Source organism: Musca domestica, unplaced genomic scaffold (genome assembly GCF_030504385.1).
Source record: "Musca domestica strain aabys unplaced genomic scaffold, Musca_domestica.polishedcontigs.V.1.1 19, whole genome shotgun sequence".
Classification (NCBI taxonomy): domain Eukaryota; kingdom Metazoa; phylum Arthropoda; class Insecta; order Diptera; family Muscidae; genus Musca; species Musca domestica.
The window spans coordinates 6,495,054-6,518,499 of NW_026712245.1; the positions used below are offsets into that span (position 1 = coordinate 6,495,054).

At 34.5% G+C, this 23,446-nt stretch overlaps 1 protein-coding gene across 2 annotated transcripts in view; it reads right to left on the reverse strand.

The window, feature by feature from the left end:
• Positions 1 to 330: 330 nt before the first annotated feature.
• The window catches only part of LOC101897506 (RecR protein), a 149,724-nt gene continuing 126,608 nt past the window's right edge, over positions 331 to 23,446 (reverse strand). Inside the window, exons 1-4 of one of the 2 annotated variants that reach the window (XM_011293422.3) lie at positions 10,746 to 11,426; positions 3,094 to 3,154; positions 1,500 to 1,749; positions 331 to 1,428 (exon numbers count right to left, since the gene is read on the reverse strand). In XM_011293422.3, coding sequence (XP_011291724.2) covers positions 1,198 to 1,428; positions 1,500 to 1,749; positions 3,094 to 3,146 — 534 coding nt within the window. In that variant the 5' untranslated portion in view covers positions 3,147 to 3,154; positions 10,746 to 11,426 and the 3' untranslated portion in view covers positions 331 to 1,197. Of the gene's footprint in view, positions 1,429 to 1,499; positions 1,750 to 3,093; positions 3,155 to 10,745; positions 11,427 to 23,446 lie in introns of those variants that run through there. The other variant, XM_005181620.4, reaches the window with a different exon arrangement.

Here is a 23,446-nt window from a genome sequence, read left to right on the forward strand (position 1 = left end):
TATTTTTGCATTTATCTATAAAAAATATATATTTCTTTTAATTAATATAAAAAGAATTTGCCTTTTGATTTTCACAGAAAATCAAATTAAGAAAGACGAAAAATTTACATGACAAAAGACAATTTAATTTGAGCTTTTTCTTGTTAAGTACAATACGGATTTGTTTTTGAAAAAATAAAAAATAATAAGAATTGAGCATAAATTTTACAATTTACAAATAGAAAAAATATATCTGGGTGTGTGTGTGTTGCCGTCGGTTTGGAACTCTTGAAAAAAAGAATAAAAAAGTATCTCTTAGATAAAATCTTTTTTTAAGCTAGCATTTTTGTATGTTTTGAAATTTTCTTTTTATTATATAGTTTCTATATATATAAAACATAAATACATTTACATACATACATTTGTTTGTGTTTTACTTTTTATTGGATAGATAGGTAGGTACGCAGCATATAGAGTTCTTTGTTTTCTATTCTCTGGCTTACAAAAAAGGAACGAAAAAAAAAAAACACATTTCTATATTTTTTCTATTTTCTTTTAGGTTTTCTTCCAATTTCTCTATGTTTTAATATCATATAACTTAAAGCAATAGTCTTTTTTCACTTATAGTTTAGATTTCGTTTAGTGGAGCAGTCAGTCAGTCAATGCAGGCATGGATGTAATCGTTTCTCTTCCGTTTTCTTTGAAGATCGAAAAACAAGCGACTAGTTCTTGGTTTCTTTGTTTTGTTGTTTTGATGATACCCATTTAGTAACTGGTGGCTTACAATTACAAAAAAGCTGTAATTTTTTTCCTCTCAACTAAACCGTACTTATATCTTAAGATGTTTCAATGGGGGGAGATGCGGGCGGGTAGGAGGTTGTTGTAGCGGCGAGGATAACTTAAAACTTAGTGATTACTTAAATTATACAAAAATATTACAAAATAATATTTTAAGAAACTAAAGAAGAATCGGGGGTGTGAAGCGTATTTGAGCAGCCACATGTTTTTTTTTGGTACAGAACCGTTGGAACTTCATGTTATTCATTTAAGAGATTTCCTGGGGAAGCCCTTGGTTGTACGACAGTGAGCAGGGTTCTTCGGATTCTTCTTTTTTTCTTTCTGGTTTAACTAAATTTAAGTTGATGATGGTTATGTGTGTGTGTGTGTCTTCAATGGCGTGGATGATGTTCTTGAATGAGGATGTTGGCGGCCATTGACTCATATGTGATTTGTTGATGAGCCAGCCGAGGCCGATAACTGTTCCAGGCGGGCACACAACTCTGTGGCCAAGCGCATTTGAGTGGCAGCAGCTGCAGCACAGGAAGCGGCACTGGGATTGCAGGCATTTGTAATGGTGGTGGTTGCAGAGGTGGTGGCATTAAAGTGGGCAGCTGCTTCGGGATAAGTGGGACACACACCCAACCAACGAGCTTTACCGCAGGCATGTGACTGTAATATCAGAAGAAGAGAAAAGTTAGCAAAAAGTTCAGTTTGTAATGCTCTAGGGTGTTACAACTCACCATTGTAAAATCACGTTTCCATTGGACGCCACATTGGCCATCACACAGGGGGCAGGGACGTTCTACACTATAGCCACCGCATTCACTGCAGTCTAACGAGACGTGATCATCGGTCCACGAAACACCGCAGGTAAAACAGGAACCCATATGTTGACGCAGCTCTTCAATGGTCAAGACATTGTCCATGGAAATTTCCAAGGGACTGCCAACCAAATCCGACAAAGAGGAGGACATACTGAGACTAGTGCGTCTGCAAAGAAATAGAGTAAAGTTGAAGATTAATAACATGAAATTTATGATGGCCTTGTGACAAGTTTAAATAACTCCCCCCCCTTAAGATTTATGATTGGCGAATGACGTTAAACGATTTGTATTAAATTAAAAAAAAAGGTATATAAATAAAATTAAATCTTATCAGTGAGATTGTGGCGATTTGTTGTTTTTGTGGAAATTTTTAAATTTAAAACAAAAAAAATTATCTATAAAAATCGATGAATGAAAAAAACTCTGTAGAGGGTGTTATCTTAACATTTTATTGGGAGATTAATAATTTAAAGAAAAATGTTCAAAGTCATTCTAAACTTTTGAGCCTTGACTTTGAATTTTGTCCAAAAAAAAGATTTTGTTTTTTAAAGATTTGCATTATTTCATACTCTCCATCTCTGTTCTCAATTCATTAAAAAGGAACAATAGAGAATGGACAATGATCTCTGTTATCATAACAGTTCCTCTCCTATCAGTATAACAATAAGAGAGTTACACTTAACAAGTCAATTTCCGGTTATTGACCCAAAGAAACACCAGATAAAAGAAAAGAAAAATAAACGAAAACTGCTGTAATGGCGGGCTTTATCAAAGTGGCACATCAATATCGATTGTTTTGATTGATTCGTGTAATTGTTCTCTCAAAAGATGTCTCACATGAAAGAAAGAGAGGCATGACTTTGTATATATAAAGTGGCCGGGTAATACATCAAATTTTTGTTTTGAATGTTGATTAATGGAAGAATTAGAGTAAAATAATCCAGATGAGAAGGTAAAAAGCATTTGGATCATTAAGTGGTCTGGCTACTCATCACACTGATCAATTTTATTTAAGTTTTTTGATAGATCGAGGAAATTTTGGATTTTATGGGGGTAAATAATACATTTGCTATTATTTGATATCCAATTAATGGTGCAACTCAGAAATTTAAAAAAAATATATATATATATAAATTAATGTAAGTTTTGGGAAATTTTACAAATTTAAAGATTATTTCTTTATTTTTCGGGAAGAGAGTTTATTGAATTAAGAGTTGTGCTACTTCCTTAAAAATATTTATTATTTAACTAATTTAAAGAAACTAATAAATCATATTCAAGGCAATAGCTTAATGAATGACAACGAATCTAAAGCAACCTCTCTCTAATAAACAAAAAAGAACAAAAACAACGAAAACCAAACAGAAATGACTCAGCAAAATGAAGGTAAGATAAATCAAAGTTTAACGTTTAAACGGTTTATCATGAACCTACATAGAATATAAAATGTTATCACAAAAACGACTACTGTAGTTGTTTTTGCGTTTTGGTTTTTATTTTGGAAACTTACCCCAATGGACAGATATCGGTGAATTGTGGACCCTGTACACTGGCTAAAGACATTGTTGTGGCTGCAATAAAACCAAAAAAAAAAACAGAAAATAGAATAGTTAATGATAAATGCATAAAACGGAGAGTATAAAGAGAAAATATGTCAAAATACAACAATAAAAAAATACTAAAGAAACCCGGAAACGATATTTTCCAAAAATAAGAGTCGACAAAAAATTTTTTGATAAAACAGTTTTGTTTAAATAAACCTAAAAACTAGTTAAGTAATTGTGGAAGAAGGAAAGAAATACAGAAACTTTAAAAAAAATAATTGTAAAATGAAGAATTGATTCGAGAAATTTCCATTTAATTTTTGCAAAAGAATAAACACCATTCACATAGGTACCCATTAAGAAATTTAAATAACAAAACTCTTTTAATGAAAGCTATGCTGAGAATATTTTATTGTTTTTGGAATTGAATTTAAATTTTGAATTGAAAAACAAAAAACCTGTAAAGAAATGCCAAAACACACTTAGCAACAATTTCTTTTCGGCTTTCTTGGTAAATTTGTTTGAGAGATCCCCACCATCTCGCCAGCAACAAGAAACCAACCAATAAAACAAGCCAATGATTCAGAGTTAGCTGGAACTGGTTAAAGCCAGAATACCAACAAGTAGGTACATGTAGATACATAAGAAACTCAATACGGCTGGGTATCGAGACTAATTAATCTTTGGCCATGTCTACCAAAAGAAATCAATAGTAAATTTTGTAGTAGTTGTTGCCTTTTTTTATATGCCAAGCATGACTTAACACAAAAAACAATAAAGTGGCAAAGGCAACAAGAAATATGTGGTCCCCTCCAATTAAGGAGTAACCACCATTTATGTGCCTGGCGTTCTTTTGTTAAAAAGAAGCGCGTGTAGCTGCCACTACAGCCACTCACACAGGCTTGGCTTTGATGTACCAAATTTGGCAGAAAATAATTTTGAAATTAATGAGATTTTATTACTATTAACACTAAAAGGGGATTTTTGAATATGTTGGATAATTTTGAAATTTTGCAATTAATTTCCACTTGTTATTGAATTGAAATTAATTCAAGCCTCTTTTTTAAATGTTGTCAAGGTAATTTAGTTTTTTTTTTAAGTAAGGCTTGTAAATTTCAATCAAGCAGAAAATGTTGAAACAAAAAGTTCATAACCACAGAGAATTTCATATCAATACAAAATGGCCAATAAAACCACACCACAGGTGCACAATATGAAATAATAAAAAATGTACAGGTGTTCATATTGAGGCATATTATTCTGTGTTTATTTTTAATTTGAAAATAATTTTTTAAAATTCTTTTCAAATTAAAAATAAACGTAGTTTCACTTGCGAGGTTCATGGCAAAAAATTTAAATTTATCGGGTGAAATGTTACTAAAATTATAAAAAGGCAACTATTTTGAGATCATCATCTCCTCGAAATGTTTTTGCGAAAACAAAACATCATTTAAAAATATTTTTCATTTAATAGCAACAACTACTGTGTTATATAAATGAAAAAATTACATTTTTAAAAATTTTCTCAACTCTTTATTATACGACCTAAAAATATTTTTGCGAAAACAAGACATAATTCAATGATATTTTGCTTTTAAAATCGTTGTAATATTTTGCTTCAGTCCCTTTGTTACATAAATTAACAAAAAATAATTTATTACTAATTATATTCTTAAAAAATATATATTTTTTGCCTAAAACACCAATCTACAGCGTGTGCTAACCAATGTTAAATAGCACATTCGCATGTTTCGAACAAAGTTCAATATTGGCCAATTAAATAAGTAGTGGTGGTATGGCGGCGGCTATATGTTCACATTATTTGGCGGGGAGAGAGCAATGCCAGCACACCACAATTTCAAAGAGGAAATTGTAATCATTTTCCCCTCAACCAAAAACTCACATACAATAAATTTATTTGCAAGTGTGTGCTGTGATTAAAACCAGATTTCATTTCATAAATGTGGTTATTTTTGACACCAACGACTAGGTAACTGTCAAGAGTACAACACTACATATTACAACTGTGTGTGATACACTCAGAGGCAATGCAAGGCAATGCCAACAAAACAAAACAAATGTCTAATAAATGAGGAGTTCGCCAAAAACAAAAACATTAAAAAAACAAAAGAAACTATCCATGAGAGTTGTAATAAGGAGAAACGGAGTGAGAGAGAGGAAAGGGGGAGTTAAGAGTAGCTGTTCGTGTGTTGGCATAGATGACGAGCCCCACATGAGGGAGCCAACAAGGCAAAGCCAAACACAACAAAGAGCCAAGTGTATGAATGATCAACTCAAAGGGGGAGTAATGGGAGGAGGAGAGAGAGAGAGTGAGGAACCGTACCCATTGCCCGTGTGTGAGAATATGTAAAATGGCAAATCGTACAGTGTTGCATACTTGAGAAACAGCAGTACAGCAGCAGTTGTTGTTGTTATTGCAATAAAATGTGTTGTAAAATTGTTGAGATTTTTTTCGTTGCTGTTTTGTTGTACATGTGTCAGCCAATGCTATTCACCACACACACACGTCTGCGAACATTTTGAAATAAAAAATTGTAAAAATAGAATTGCACGATGATAGTTTATTCATATATAGAAACACAGAAATCTATTCTAAGGTTTTCTGTTTCTAGGTTGAAGGTATTTTTGATCTTTCATTAGTGGTGAGTACTTAAAAAAACAGGGGGAGGGGAATTATGAATATTTTTATTTTTCATGGCCAATAATGCGAAATCGTAATAAAAAGAGAATGACCGCCATTGCAATTGGGAGAGTTGAAGAAGTCTCTCAGCAGACATGATTATCATTGAATAAGAGCATGAAGGAGTAGGTTTTAAATGAATAAAAATTGAAAAATGTCTACAATTGTCATTCTGAAGATCTCAAAAAAGGTTAGAAGCCAATGGAAATCAAAATATAAATATGGAAGCTAATGGCATGCTCCTATTGCACTAAATTTTGTAAATCCATAAAAAAAATAAATAAAAAAAATATTACAGCTAGAAAAAATGCCATATGTTACACATTATTCTAAAGAATTTTTAGAATTTCCTTTTTATTACTTTCCCCTGAAATGCACAAATGTAAATTCCAACAAAAAAAAAATTACTAAAATGTAAATTATTATTTTTATAGGATTTGCTGTTGGCATTCCAAAGAATTTCTCTTGGAAATATTGCTGCTGTTTGGGCATTTTTCTCAGTCATAAGTTTATATTTAACACATATAATTGTCCATAATAAAAATTACATTTTTATGGGCCGTAGGAAAATAAACGGATGCGGGTGAGAGAAAAGGTGATCGTGGGACTGGTAGAGATGCGGATGAATGCATGAGATTTTTCTAAAGCGCAATGACACATCATCACAGCCCGAGTATTTTTACAACATATGATTCATCAGACACCACCTACCTATATGGCAAGGAAATATTATTGGTGTTGTGATAGTATATAAATATTTAAGAAAAAATTGAGGTCAATTTATCGAAACAATGGAAAGTTCGCAAAAAAAATATATATTTTTTTAAATTTCATAAATGTTTATAATTTTAAAATTAAAAAAAATACTGGTGATATATAAATAAAATTGAGGCCAAATTATCGAAACAATGAAAGTTCTCAAAATGAAAATATTTTTAAAATATAAAAAATAAATTTAAATAAATAATTTCAATTTTAAAATCATTATTTGATACAAAATTGAGGTCAACTTATGAAAGCTGTGGAAATTTTGCAAAAAAAAAAATAAATAAATAAATAAATAAATAAATAAATAAATAAATTCCGCAATGTTCCAAATTCTATTTTTAAAACTGTTCTCAAATACCATAAAAATTCCATAATCTTAATTTCCTATTGCACATTATTTATGAATCTTAGTTCTAAGAACCCAGAAAATCCATGTGATTTTTTTTCTAATCGCCTCAACTTTAGAAATTCCGAATTAAGGGATTTTTTACGTTATTTAAAACCGCAATAAATTATTAATTGCAAATTAGAACGACGAGACGCCACCTCTTGAAATAAAAAAAAAAAAATTGTGAAGATGTGGGCCATGGCTATGGGGTAAGCGAGGGACTGGGGTTGTCTAGACTCAATATTAGTGCTAAGGGTAGCCAGCCACAAGAGAGGCGCGTGTATTTGCTTTGTCGTCGCCGCTCTGCGACTGTTTGATGATAGATGTGATTAAAATACAAAAACGAACGACAGAAAAAAAATAATCTTTATAATTTTTTTTATAGTCATAATTTTGGGGGATGACTTGAAAAAAAAATCATGACGAGGAGGTGGGGTAGGAGAGGATTGTTGGCTATGGGAAAAATGATCACGCGATTTTTATAAATAAAAATTCATAAAATTGTATAAGAAAAAAAATTTGACTCAAAGCGAAGCGAAAATTTGAATTGAACTGTCATTTGAATTATAACAATCTATAGTTAAATACCATGTGAATAATGCATTGCATTGTTTAGCGAAAATCCCAGTTAAAAGGCTTCCTCCCCTTTTTTTGGTTTTGTTTTTATTTTCTGTGATTTGCAACCACTTCCCAATTTGATAACAAACAACAAAAATTACGTTTTAATTTTATAAAAAAAAAAACGAGAAGAAAAACCAACAACAAAACGAAATAAGCCAAAATTGTAACAGATATTTCACATGACAAGCTGTTGTGAAAAGTTTGTTGTAATTCAAGGCCGTGTTTTTGTTGTAATTGTATTTATAAAACAAAATAATTACATTTAGTTTCGGTTTCGCTTTTTTTTTTTGCTTTGAAAGGGGGGAATGTACTACTTGCCGCCATGTAATATCTAAAGCTGTCACCATAACAAAATTGTCAGAAAGTGCCTCAGAGACACATGTACTTAACCCTGATGCTGATAAAACAAATTATTTCAATTACAGTTGCTTTACATAAATAAATTGTTTGTGTTTTTTTTTTTTTGTTAATCTACTATTTCTAATTATAGGTGACACAGATTTTCGTTAATAGACCAGAAAAACAAATGGGAAGTGTTTATTGGCAATTGAAAATATATTTTGAAATAAATGATAAACCATCAAATAAAAACAAGTAAAAAAGCTGTAAGTTCGGCGGGGGCGAGCTTCGAATAGCCTCCACCATTAGGTAAGGTTTTATGGTTTATTTTGATTTTATGGGGTTTCAAATAAAAAAATATTTCCCAAATTTAGAAAGAGTTTCATGGGAAAAATCTTTCAAATCTCTTCATTTCGAACTGTGTAATTTTATGAGTTTCAAAATCAAATCTTTTTCCCAATTCTAGGGAAAGTTTGATGGGAGAACACATCCGAATTCAAATTTTTCATGGAAAAGATTCTCCCCTCCGTAATGTTTATTTTTATGGGTTTGAAAGTAGAAACTATTCCCCAACTTTAGGGTGAGTATTATGGGAAAATAACTTCTGATTCATGCTTTCATGGGGAAGACTCTTCATTTCGAACAGTGGGTTTTCCCACATTTTTTTAAAGAGTCAACAACTCTATTTCCCCTCCGTGACATTTCTTTTTTAAATTTCTTCCTCTGACTCCAAAATATTTAAATTCCCCCTTTCCCTTTGCTTGCCTATCCCCATCCACCCTCTATTTCTCCATTACATCATCATCATCATGCCCTGTCTGGCTATCCATACGATACGAGTTTATATTTCTGCACACCCAAATAAGTTTTATATTTTTTTCACCCCTCATCAAAAACAAAGTGAAAAAAAGAAGAAGGAAAAATATATATGAAGTAGTCAACAGCTTGTCGAGGTCATCAACTTTTGCAGCCAGCAGCAGCAGCTGTTGTCTGTGTAGTATTTTAATTTTTTTTCAAGAGATATTTCATTTTCTGGTACTTTCTAAATGAAGGAAATCAAATATGAGGAAGTTTTATTTTTTTGAATATTTTGATATCAAAAAAATATTGAAACTTCCGTTATCAGAGGTGAGATAAAGGAAGGAAGTCTTGGGAATATTTTTAGACACAAAATCAAATAAGGGATTTTCTTTAAGTTTTTAGATTCTTTAGAGAAGTGACTGGAATTCAGAAAAATTGCAGATAAAATATGAGGAAGCAATTTCCTTTTATAAATATTTTGATATCAAATTTTTGAAACTTCCGTTATCAGAGGTGAGAAAAAGAACGGAAGTCTTGAAGATATTTTTGGACTCGAAATTAAAAAAAAGGAATTTTGTGTTTCAACTTTAAGATCCTATAGAGACCTCACTGTCTCTGTGTTTTTTGTCATAGGCTGTATTACCAATTACGAACTTTTAATACGAAATTTGTTACATTTCCAGTGAATAATGTCGCACAAATCATAAAAATACCGAGTATTGGGAGGTACCGTCATATTGGGGGCTATACGAAGACGTGGACCTGCATACCAAAAATTTTGTCATAGCCTGTAGCATCCATCACGAACTTTAAATACGAAATTTGAAATAATTCCGGTAAATAATGTCGCCAAAGTCATGAAAATATCGAATATCGGGAGGTAACGTGGACCGACATGGCCTATTTATGAACTTAACCTGTCTACTGGTAAACTATGCACGTATGCAAAATTTGAGCCTTCTATCTCAATTCGTTTGAAAGATAGTGTGATTATAACGGAAAGGCAGATAGACAGACATCGCTAGATCGACTTAGAATTTTACGCTGATCCAGAATATATATACTTCTTTTAGGGTCTATTATAAATATTTCGAGGAGTTACAAACGGATTTTACAAAGTTAATATACCCTCCATATTATGGTGGAGGATATAAAAATAGGTCTGTTTGTTGGTTTCTACTGATCGGTTGGCTTCTGCTTGAATTCTTTCAATTATTGTCGAAATGAGCTTTATAATCTGAAATCAGATTTTGTTTGATAGCATATTTTTCGAAATAATTGTCTAGATCGTACGATTCTGTTATTAAATTGCAATGGAATACTGAAGCTTAGAGTTATCTTCGTCTAAATTTGTAATAATTTGCATCTGCAGCAATTTCTTTTTCTTTCTAACTGCTTTCACTTGAAGTTCCCATATTTTTGAAATACTACCAATATTTCTAATAACATTTCCGAAATATTATTAAATGTTGTCTGGTTTTGTTATAGATTGCATTGAAATACTGAAGCTTGGTGATATCTCTTGTATTATTTTTCTAACATCCTTTACTTGAAGATTCCCAACATTTCATAGTTTTGGTATGCCACCAATATCTCCGATTACATTTTTGAAATATTTTCCTGTCCGTTCTTAATTTGCTGTGGAATATTGAAGCTTGGTGTTATCGTTGTCTGATTTTGATATATTTTACTTTTAGAGCAATTTCTTCTAACTGCCTTCATTTGAAGCTTCCAGATTTGCGAAAAAAAATTTCTGCGTGGCATATTTTTTTGTTATTAAATTGCAATGGAATTCTGAAGTTTTCTGTTATCTTCGACTTGTACGCTGTTATCAATTTGCCAAATTTCATAAAATTTCTTTTGCTTTCTTGACTTTTCTCCCTCAAAATTTCCTTGATTTCCATGGATTTCATGAATTTAGAATAACTAACCTAAGACTAGAAATAAATAACAACTTAATTTTTAGATTCAATACTATTTTGTTTTGAAACAAGACCTACCTTTTTATTTATTTGTCCTTTGCGGTTCAATAAAAATAATAATCCAATATAGCAATTGTGATTTGCTTTGTGGGCTTTGTTTTGTTTTTTAACTTTTAAGTTTTTTGAAATTTTCCCAAAATTTAAAACTTATTGTGTTTTGTTTTAAATTTCTGGTTCTGATATCTTTCAAAGATTGGATTATGAAGTTTTTGTAAATATTGTGCATTAAATGTACAATTAACAATTATTGGCTTTCTATAAAACAGTCACTGTTTTGATTCTTTTTCTTCTTCTTCTTTGGATTTGAATAATTTTCAAAACACTTGATGCAACGTCTGGTTTGGTTTTACAAAATGTTACACTTTGTAGCTAATTATTTGGGATGTTGAATTTGCTTTCAATTTAAATGCCAGCAGAACAGATTGCTATAGACCGTTTTATTTCTTTGCGATTTCTAGGTTACAACGATTTCTTTCAGCTTTTGTTGGTGATTTGACACTTTGTTTTAATTTTTTTCTTTCTTTCTTTGCTGTGTGTTGTTACTTTATTTAGCTTATTCAGGTTTGCTGTTCCGCACTGCAATATTTTACTGATTTTTTTTCTTTTCAATTTCCTTTTATTCCGTTTATGTGTTTTAGGCAGAGAAGGAGCTGTGACAGCCACGACTAAACTCAAATAACTGAAACCACAGCAGGCGAAACAACGACTTTTATGAGCTTCCCATTGTGTGTGGAATGGAATGGTGTGTGGTGTGGCTGGCGAGTACAGCAGCAGACAGCAGCAATGGCACACAGATATGCACACACACACACAGCCCAGCACAGCACAGCAACGGCAACGGCACAATACCAACAACAACAAAACACACAAAAAGAGCATTTCCCATTCGCAATTATTTGCTGTTGAGAGTATGAGTATGGGTATGTATGAGTGTGTTTGTGTGTGCTGGGTTGTATATTATAATATGAGGAGATTAACTAACGTACGGGCACTCATCAGACGATGACTATGTGGGTTTCAATGTTGCCAATGTTTCAATGCAAAACATCGCTGTAATTTGAACAATACAAATTCAATATATATTTAGGTAGATCATGTGCCTGTAATTAATTTATAACAGTCATTATTCATAAAAAAAATTATTAAGTTAGGTTGGACAATTTTTAAGAACAAGGATACTGCACTCAGCGTCAACAAATCTAAGACAACACTTAATAAATTTATAAAAAATCAAACATAATTGCTGGGAGAATTACATAATATGATTTGCAAGGAAATTTAAAAGGCATGAAGAAACCTAAACATAACACCAATTTTATGACGAGAAGAAGAAGAAGATTATTAACAAATGTTGCCTTACAAAAATACATAAGGATTAGACTTGCTTTGGAGAAGAAGAAGGACGTAATGTTATTTTTAGCTATAAAAAGGAATTCGGTCTGGACCATCCGATTATGAAGGATATTGGTATAATTTCGAAGAAATGTACTTTGATTTGCTTTGTGTCACGTAAAATAATTAATGTGGAGAACTATGTGAAGTTGATGGAAAATGAGATTTTATTTATTTTTTTTGTTTTTGAAGAAATGGATATGTGAAGTTAATGAAAAATTAGATTTCATATCTTTTTTCAAAAAAAAAAAAAAAAAAAAAATAAATAAATAAATAAATAAAATAAAAAATAAATAAATAAATAATAAGCTAATTCGGGTCCAAAAAATGTTGGACAAATGTAGAAGTAATATTTTTTATTAATTGAAGTAAATGTATATGCTATTTGGTATTCAAAGAAAATTGCAACATCTGTAAGATAAATGATCGGATGTTTATTTTATAAAAAAGAGGGAGTTATGCCGTTCATAATTAAAAATAGGATCAAAATGTCCAGCACAAGCACGCTTACAGAACAATATCCTTTTTATAAAATTTTTCCAAACCGCAAATTGGTTGTTCCAATGTCCTCGATAGCCTCTATTATGTCAAATTTGAGGTTTTGAATGGGGATATATAAGTCGACTTTCGATAGTCCGATTAATCGACTTTGAAGCTTAAAATGAGTGGAAGCCGACTTTTATAGCGGAAAGCGCAAAGTCGATTTTTAGTAATCAATTTTCGATTTAGAGGTCATAGATCTTTAGTCAACTTTTCGTGTCCATACGAATGAAATAATAAAACACGACTAAAGTTTTTTTGAGTATTGTTCTCTTCTTGTCATAATTCCAAAGAAAAATTCAGAAAATCAATCTTATCCTCTGTTTTGGCAGAATTACACCTCGAAAAATTTACATTCCAAATCGATTTTAGTCAATTTAGCTCAAAACAAAAAAAAAAAAAAAAAAAAAAAAAAAAACGATTTTAACTGAATGTACAAAGTGAGATTACCGAAAAGTCGACTTTTGTTTACTACTATGTATCCCTATATCAAATGGTCACCACGAGCACGCACAGGACAATATTCTTTTCATAAAAATTTGCATAAATTCGTCTCTGAGATTTTTCAATCAGTAAAGATTTGAGTTCTAATGTTAATTGAACTTTGTCAAGATTTAGGCTAGGCGAATTTAATAGCCACAATTTTAATGAATTGACCGAAAATTACCAGCACAAGCCATTTTTACCCATTTCCTTTATTTCTATCTGCTATCATTGCCGCAAGTCTTCTTGTTCTCAGTCCTTATGCAAAATGCAGTGTATTGACGTTTGTGAAATGCCCAGTTTCAAAGACCGACGAGAAACGAAGAAATCTTGGGTTTCCTTAACACTTCGTGAGCAAGGGTTTTATTCTTCTCACCTCTAACTTGTCCAAAACAACACAAATGTTTCAGCCAAATTTTGTATTTTCTATAGATTTACTATTTAAAGCCGGAAAAATTATGACCATTTTGTTTTCCAAAAACGTTTTTTCAAATTATTTATTTTATTTAAACTAAAGTTTACTTCTGGATTTGGTGTTTTTCTTCGGAGTTTTATTTAAGAAATTTGGTTTTTTTGCAAATGAAAAAATTATTTCAATAGAAATATTTAAGAATTTTCGAAAAAAATCTTTATTCTTTAATTTTTGACCGTTAAGAAAATCGCTAAATTGTCAACACTGACCACACCGCCATAAACCAGAGAGGGAAAGACTATTCTCTGTCTCTTGTCGTTTGTTTTGGGGGCCTACGGCAAAAGGAAATAGGGTCTTTGGAGGGTTGCCGCTTGGCAAAGGGGTGATGGGGAGCATGCATTTTTTTGTTTTACCTTCTTTGTTATAAAACACACAACAACAATCAGTGTAAATGCTAAAAGAGATTTTCCCCCAGTATTAGTTGACGAGAGTATCCAAACAAACAGTTGCAATGGCAGAGAGTGAGAGAGAGGGGACAATTGCGGTAAAGAGGTGAATGAGTAAATGTTAGTGTGAGTGTTGGATGAAATTTTGCAGTCAAAAGATAAGTAAAGTAAGTCATCGCATATAGCTGGATGGATGGATGATTGCATGGGCTGGCGAACGGATGGAGGGTCGGGCGGACGGATGGTCATGCAGACAGGGTGCTTTGTTGGCGGGCAAGTCATAGCAATAACAAATTTGCAATAACAACAACCATAAAATAAAGCCGACAGTTGTCGCCTCAAATCAATTCGAAATGCATGAGGGCTGGTGGATGGCTGGCAAGCAGGCCAGGCAGGCCGGCAGGGAAAACAAGCCTGAACCTAAAACAACAACCAAACACATATGTGAATAAGTTATATCTCTGTGCATTTAATAGATGATGGTAAAATTTCCAACAAAAACTACAAATATCCAGCAACAGCAAGCCAGCTAGCATATGGAGTTTCCTGTCTATTTCAATATATAATCTTTGTGTGAATGGATGTATCAACGCACCTCTCTTTCTCTCTGTGTTGTTGGTATGACATTTGGTCAAGGAAAGAGAAAGATAAGATGGGAGTTCGTATCTGTGTTGTGTCCCTCTGCTACTGCTCAAGAGGCCCAAAAAGGTGTTGGGAAATTATCTACCTACCTAATGTAGATCACTAATATCTTTGTTTCCTTTTGTAATTTTGCAGATAAAACCAGATTGTGAGAGAGAGCGAGAGAAAATGTGAAAAATAATCTTCTCTTTTTTACAAAAATCATTAGCAGGCCATTAATTTGTTAAAAACAAATCGATTTGTTTCGTTTAAACAAAAAATAACAGTTAATTTTTTTTGATTTTCCAAATTTTGTGGGGGGATTTTTTATTCGAAATCAGAGGCTGCTGACTTTGTTTTGCTTCCCAAGAACTGCCAGCCAGCTAATAAAAAATGCTAATTAATTCGGTTCGTCGCAATTATTTTTATTTAATTCCTTTGAAATTTTGGTTTAGCAAAGTTGTTTGTTTTGTTTTTGATCGCTGACTGGTTGGCTACAAGCGACAGCTTCCGCCGATAAACCACCGAGTATGGGTGTTGAATGTGTAAACACACATTTGGGAAATCCGCAACCAAGAACAGATTTTTGGTCATCGAGACATTTTTCCAATTCGCAAAATTCTTCGAAATTTTGATTTTGTTTTGAAAACAGAAACATAAATTCGACATAAAAATTGGTGATTTTTTTGGAGAAAAGTAAATATTTTGTTTTTCAAAATCTGGAACACTATGTGGGGGAGGTACCAAAAGAAATGGTCCGATCTCTACCATCTTTATAACAGACCTTGTGTTGATGAAAATATTGAGATGAGCCAAGTCTGAATGGGATCGAATGTAAATTTCGCTTTTTATGAGCTTCATGGATATTCCAAATTTTGACCCTTTTGTGGGGGAGGTATCAGAAGGAGTGGACCGATATATTCCATCTACAAAACAGATCTTGTGTTGGCAAAAATAAGGAAAGAGAGTTGGATGGTAATTTCGGATTTTATGATAGTTTTGGTTATTCAAAACTTTAACCCTTTGTGGGGAAGGTACCAGAAGAAATGGCCTGATCTCCAACATCTTTATAACAGATTTTTTGTTGATGGAAATATTGAGATATGCCAAGTCTGAATGGAATCGGATGATAGTTTCGTGTTTTATGAGCTTCATGGATATTCAAAAATTTTGACCCTTTGTGGGGGAGGTACCAGAAGGAATGGACTGACATGTCCCATCTTCACAGCAGATCTTGTGTTAGTAAAAATAATGGGATGTGTGAAATATGAAGACAACTGGATGCTTATTTCGGATTTTATGATCGTTTTGCTTTTTTGAAACTTTGACCCCCTGTGGGGGAGGTATCAGAAGAAATGGTCAGGATCTCTACCATTTTTATAACAGATCTTGTGTTGATTTAAATATTGAGTTGTGTCAAGTCTGAATGGAATCGGATGTTAATTTCACGTTTTATGAGTTCCATGGATATTCAGAATTTTGACCCTTTGTGGGGGAGGTACGAGATGGAGTGGACCGATATATTCCATCTTCACAACAGATCTTGTGTTAGTATAAATAATGGGATGTATGCAATGTAAAGAGAACCGGGTGCTTATTTCGTATTTTATCATCGTTTTGGCTATTCAAAATTTTGACCCTTTGTGGGGGAGGTACCAGGAGGAATGGTTCGATCCATACCATTTTTATAACAGATCTTGTGTTTGAAGGAAATATTGAGATGTGCCAAGTCCAAATGGAATCGGATGTTAATTTCGAGCTTCATGGATATTGAAAATGTTAAGCCCATTGTGGGGGAGGTACCATAAGGAGTGGACCTATATATTCCATATTCACACCAGACCATGGGTTAATAAAAATATAGCGATTTGTGTAATTTGAAGACAAACGGACTATTACGTCACATTTTTTAAGAGATATAATTATTCAAAATTTTGACCCTTTGGGGGAAGTACTTGATGGAGTGGACCGATTTTGTCCATTATCGCACCTAACGTAGCACTGATGGAAATATAAGGATTTGTAAGGTTGAAGCAAAATCGGATCATCCTTTCTCTTTCTGTGCAGTAAATTATTTTCTTTGAAAATGTTGAAAATTTGTGGGAGAAGTATCGGAAGGAGTAGATCGATATTGCCCATCGATCTAAATTTGACCATAATATTGCGATGTACCAAGTTTGGATCAAATCGGATACTTCCTTCGAGAGTTGTCGTGCAACCAGGCATACTGGCAAACGAAGGGACGCTAGATTGACTCCAAATGTCCTGAAAAGATTACGTTTTTGGCTCTCCTTATCCTCAAACATGCTATTTAATGGAAGTAAGGCTGCTAGAATATTTATTGATTTAGGGCCCTTCTAGGGATCTTTTATATATAGAGGACCTTCGGAAAAGTCACTGGAGTGAAGTTTATTTATAGGTAAGCGTCAAAAATGTTAAGCCTATGGAGCATTAAAAATGGTCCATTGAATATGCGATCTTGGCAGTGAAATCATATGAATGTCTAGAGAGGTTTTCCTGGCCATATAAGACCTGGTAATGGTTTTCTGGCTATAGCTGACCTAGAGAAGATATTCTGGCCACAGAAGACCTAGAAATGGCCTCCTGGTCATAGACGACCTTTAGAAGTTATTTTGGCTAAATTAGATTTAGAGAAGATCCTCTGGTGATATAAGAGTTAGAAAAGATCTTTTTGCCTAAATGTCGACTAACCCATTGAAAACTGTCCCTGACTTTTCCTTTCTCGTAACACCTTAAATTTGTAATTTTTCTTTGTTTGTTTTTTTTTTGTTTTTTGCAGTTTTGCACTTTTGGCCAGGTGTGATTCGTTTGTTAGTCACTTTTCCGGCTGTGTTTGCCTTTTGTTTTGGAGAGGGCTTAATCTAAAAAGTGTTAACTCACAGGGCACACAAAGGCTTAAGTTTAACACTTCATAGTTCGAATTTCCCCAGTCCCCCAAATTTGGAGGAGTAGATCATCGAACTGTTCATTCGCCTTCGGGGGATATCATTTCACACAGGTGTGTTAAAAACAACACCACTTCAGAGAATGAGAGAGGGGTGAATGAAAGGTGGATGGAGGTGGCAGAACTTTATTGTTTGTGAAATTTGCAAAAAGTCGTTGTTTTTCGTTGCGGGCTGTGAGGAGTATTGCTTTGTTGTTGTCTCTTAATTGGTTCATTCCAGTTGGATGGGAAAGATATTCAGTTTAATCTAGATATCATTTTTATTGAATCAATGAAATGTTTAGCTGGCTGTGCGGCCAACGTGTATGGGGTGTGAATGAGGATGAGGTGTTCACACGATCAAAGTTGTGGATAGAGAGAGGGTGGCGCATTGTGGCGGGATTGGGCATGTCAAAAATAGTAATGACTAAATTTTAAGAATATGGGAGTCAATAGACGGCAGGATCCCGTTCATACGTAGCTGATATTTATGATGGTACTAAAGAGGGGATATCTGTAAAGGAGGTCAACAGAAGGATTTCCATGTACAGAAGGCCTTAGAAGGTCCTTAATTATTGGAAAACTTCCGAAGGTCTTTTTGAAAAGAAATCCTTGAGAACAGTCAAAAATAAGTTTTTTTTTAAATACCCACAATAAACCTTAAATCTTTAGAATACCTATGGAAGGGTCTTTTATCTACGAAAGACCTACGGAAAGTCGTCAATTTATAGTAGACCTAGAGAAGATTAACAGAAGGACTTGAAGCAGGGCTTCATCTATGTTTAAAAAAAAAGTCTGACGATCATAGAATACGTATAGTATGTATTTTGGTAATGGACCTATTTGGACTTAGGAGATCCACAGAAAGTTTTACGGCCACAGAAGACCTAGACAGGGTCTGCTGGTCATAAAAGACCCAGACGAGAGTTTCCGGGCATAGAAGAACCACAGAAGATTTTCTGGCCATAAAACCCTTGGAGAAGTTCTATTGGCCATAGAAGCCCTGCAGAAAGACTTTTGACCATAGAAGATCCACAAAAGGTTTTCTGGCCATAGAAGATCCACAGAAGGACTTCTAACCATAGAACCCCTCGACAGAGTCTTCTAGACATAGAAGACCCACAGAAGGTCTTCTGGCCATAGAAGCCCTAGACAGCGTCTTCTGGACATAGAAGGTGTTCTGTTAATAGAAGATGTACCAGAAGGTCTTCCGAGCATAGCAGACCTACAAAAGGGTCGTCTAGTCATTGGAGAGCTAGATATGTTCATAGGAGACCCACATAAGTTCTTCTGGCCATAGAAGACCCAAAAACGGTCTTTTCGCCTAGGAGACCCAGAGTAAATCTTCTAGCCAAAGAAAAACATAGAAGTCCCACAGTAGGACCTCCGAGAATTAAAGACTTAGAGGTGTAGAAGACCTAGAGAAGGTCTTCTTCTGGCCGTGTAAGTCCTAGAGATCGACTTATGGCCACGGAAAACCTAGAGAAGATCATCTGGGATATAGGATCCTCTGGTAAAAAAGACATAGGCAAAATTTTTCGGGCATAGAAGACCCGGAGATGGACTTCTGGCCAAAGAAGACCTGGAGTAGGTTTTCTACTGGCCAAAGAAGGCCTGGATATGGTCTTATGGCCATAGAAGACCTGGAGAAGGTCTTATGGACAAAAAAGACTTGGAGAAGGTCTTCTGGCCATACCCTCCTGGAGAAGGTCTTCTAGTCATACTAGAACTTATGGCCATAGAAGATCCACAAAAGGTCTTCTAGACCTAGACATGGTCTTCAGGTCATAGAAAATCAGGACAGGGTCTTCTGGTCATGGAAGACCAAGACAGGGTCGTCGGGACCTAGAAGACGTCTTCTAGCTATACACACCTGAAGAAGGTCTTATGGCCATAGTAGATCCACCAGAGTTCTTCTATACCTAGACAGGGTTTCTTGTCATGGAAGACCAAGACAGGGTCTTCGGGCTCTAGAAGAGCTAGGAAGGGTCTTCTGGTCAAAGAAGACCTAGACACGGTTTTTTGGTCATGAATAACCTACAGAAGGCCTAGACAGGGTCTTCTGGTCATGGAAGACCCATATAACACTTAGACAGGGTTTTCTGCCCATAGAAGCCCTAGACAGAGTCTTCTGTTGGTCTTCCATGACCTATAGGGGGTCTTCGGGTCCTAGAAGACCCAGACAGGGTTTCTGGTCATAGAAGACTCAGGCAGGATCTTCTTGCCTAGGTCATGGAAGAGCTAGACATGGTCTTAGGGTTCTAGAAGACCTAGATAAGGTCTTCTGGCCATTGAAGACCCACCGAAAGTCTTTTAACCAAAGGAGATCTGAAAGAACTACAGATTACCCTACAGAGGGTCCAGAGTCCACAGGAACTCCTTAAGAAGGTCTTCAAATCTATTTTTACATATCGGAAATCTTTCGCTTTTTAAATTCTAAAAATATTTCAAAACTGTGGATCACAGCTATTTCTGTTTGATTTCTCAATATTTTTATTTTTGTGTTTTTATTTTTTTCTTCCATTTAAAAATAGATTTTATTATTTTCACGTTCGGTGATGCTGATCTTTCACAATAACACCAACACCCCACTGGGTGGAAACTATGCCCCATAAAAACACGGAATTTACATCAGCTAAAAATTTCAAAACAAACGTGTGATGTGCCCTTTGCTAGACATTTGAAATTTTCCTTTCAAGCTCCATGAAAAACAAACAACCCAACCAACCGAACCAGCAACACTGATGCAATATTTTTGCATTTTTACTAAGTGGCAACAGCGAAGAAGAAATCTACGCCCCGTCTGAGGCCAGAATCAAAACAGGAAAATAAATCAAAATAATACAAAAATCTTCTTATCTCAAAAAATAGGTAATGCCTTGTCACTGTCATTGCCACCCCACCAACCAGCCGCCAGTCAGCAGTTAGTTAGTCGTTGTTAAGCCCCTCTTTTCAAAACAAATGTTTGGGGAGGCAAGACAGCCATGGGTGGGGTGGGGGAATTGTTCTATTTCTATGGCCCTGTTTTCTTCTTACAAGCATCAGGTCTGGGTAAATAGAAAACTACTTTTGTTTACAACAAAAACATTAAAATATATTTTATATTTTTTTAATGAAAATTGCCCATGGCAACGAAGAAAGAGAACCCATGTGGTTGAACACAAGAAGTCAAATAAAATAAGAATTATTTGTATAAAAAAATAAAATAAAAACGAAAAAAGGGGGCACGTTATGCCACCCATACTTGTGTCGATAACGTATGGGAACACAACAAATCCCCCCCCCCCCACATCCCTCTCCCATTGTCTTTAGTGTGGGTTTAACAATTATTCTATTCAGTTTTTTCATTTATAGGGTTACCATGTGTTTTGGAATTTTGGGAAGAAAATTTGAATTTTACAAAGTTTTCTTTTGGAGAAATATAAGGTTTACAATTGAGGATTTTTTAAAGAATTTTTGTTCCGAGATCATGGACTTTCAAAAAATATTTTTAAAGTTTAGTTGCAGTTTTTTCATCTCACCCTGTAGATAGGAGACTTCTAACTGGTTCTAGGGTAATTTCTTAAGGTGTTCTATAGATGGGAGACCAGTTAGAAGTTTTTTAAGGCAGGTTAACTTCTGAGGGTCTCCTGTGGATAGAACCCATTCAAAGGGCTGGGAAAAACTTCTCAGAGAACTTCTCATACCCACCAAAAACATTTGGAAAATCTAGGGCAATTTCTTTAGGTCTTCTATAGATAGGAGACCAATTAGAAAGCTTTTAAGACAGGATAATTTCTGAGGGTCTTCTGTGGATAGAACTCATTCAAAGGGCTGGGAGGAACTTCTGAGAGTCTTCTGTGGATATAACTCATTTAAAGGGCTGGGAGGAACTTCTCACACCCACAAAGACCTTTGGAAAATCTATCTAAGTAGAATTCTACATAGTCTCCCGGCCCCTTGAAGAGCTCTTCAGAATTTATCCTGTCTAAACAGACTTTTAACTGGTCTTCTTTCTCTTTAAGAATTTACTATAGTCCTGGGATGCCTTTAGAAGAAAAGTCTTTGGAAGTTACCGCATAAATGAATATGGGTCTTTCCTGACGTCACTTATGAATATGACACCTTAAGAATGCCTATATTATTAGGAGACCTTCTAAAGGTCTCGTATATATGCCTTTTTGGAAGTCTCCTTCAGGTATAAGGCCTTCTAGAGGTTTCTTTAGGTTGAAGCCCTTTAAAGTTATAGCATTATATAGAGAGTCTTTCGGGCATAAAATAGTACCTACAGAAGGATGAGAGATGCTTTAGAGGTGGTCTTCCGCTTCTAGAAGAAATGCAGAAGGTTTCGGGGTCATAGAAGATCTAGTAAATGTCTTCTAGTTATAGAAGAGCTAGGGACGGTCTTCTGGTCAGAGAAGTCCAAGAGAAGGTCTAGTGGCCTTAGAAAACCTTGAAAAGGTTTTCTGACCTTTGAGGATTTACAGATAATCTTCTTGGTATTGAATGCCCAGAGAAGGTCTTCTGGCCATGGAGTACCTAGAGAAGTTCTTTTGGCCATTGAAGTCAAATCGGTGTTCTAGATATGGTCTTTTGGTCATAGACTTGTAGAAGGTTTTCGGGTCATAGAAGACCTGGGAAAGGTATTCTAGTTATAGAAGATCTAGAAACGGCCTTCTGGCCAGAGAAGTCCAAGTAAGAGAAGGTCTTCTGACCATAGAGAAGCTAGAGAAGTTATTTTGGTCATAGAACCCCAGAGATGGTCTAGAGGTGGTCTTCTGGTTATAGAAGACCTGTAGAGAGTTTCGGGATCATAGAAGACCTAGAAAAGGTCTACTAGTTATGGAAGAGCTAGAATCGAACTTCTTTCTATAGAAGACCAAGAGAAGGTCTTCGGGCTATAGAAAACCTTGAGGAAGTTGTTGTTGTTGTTTCTGGCCTTAAAAGACCTACAGAGGATTTTCCAGAGATAGTTTTCTGTCCATAAAAGACCTAAAGATGGTCTTTTGGCCAAAGTGTACCTAGAGAAGTTCTTTTGGCCATTGAAGTCCAAGAGAAGATCATGTAAAAGGTCTAGAAGTGGTCCTCGACCATAGAAAAGGCTTTCAAGTTATAGGAGAACTAGTAAAAGTCTTCTAGCCATAGAAAACCTAAAAGTCTTTTATCTATAGGACATTTACAAGAAGGCTTACGAAAGGTCATGGCATACCTAGAGAAGTTCTTATGGCATAGAAGTCCAAGAGAAGGTGCTGGAAAAGTTCTAGAGGTGGTCCATGGCCATAAATGACCCAGAAAATGCTTATTAGATATAGAAGAGCTAGAGAAGGTCTTCTGGCCATACAAAACCCAGAGGCCTTGAATTTAAAGAATATTTACAGAAAGGCCTACGAAAGGTACTTAAAGAAGTTCTTTTGGTAATAGATTTACAAGAGAAGGTGAAAAAGGTCTAGAAGCCGTCCTCTGGCCATATAAAACCTTGAGGTCTTTTATCTATAAAATATTTACAGGAAAGCCTACGAAAGGTCTCCTAGTTATAGATGGTTTTAGATCGAGGGTCTTCTAGAGGCTTCAACCTTAAGTTGGAAGTCCTTTAAAATGATAGCTATTTGAACAAATTTGGTAACTCTATTTAAAATACAGTTTCTTCTTCGATTTTGAAAATAGCCAATGAGTCCATTTATTTTGCCAAACAGAACAACAAAAATCTTTCGAGAATATTAAAACAAAATATCTCCACCAAACGCCATGGTGACAACAATAAACAAAATTTATAAGACAACAACAAAAATTCCAAAACCGAAATAGCTATTCAAAACAAACAAGCCATTTCAAAACCATCTGTGACGGAACAAATAACAGAGTTATAAGTCATTAAAAAAAAATGAAGACGACGGCTTTAGTC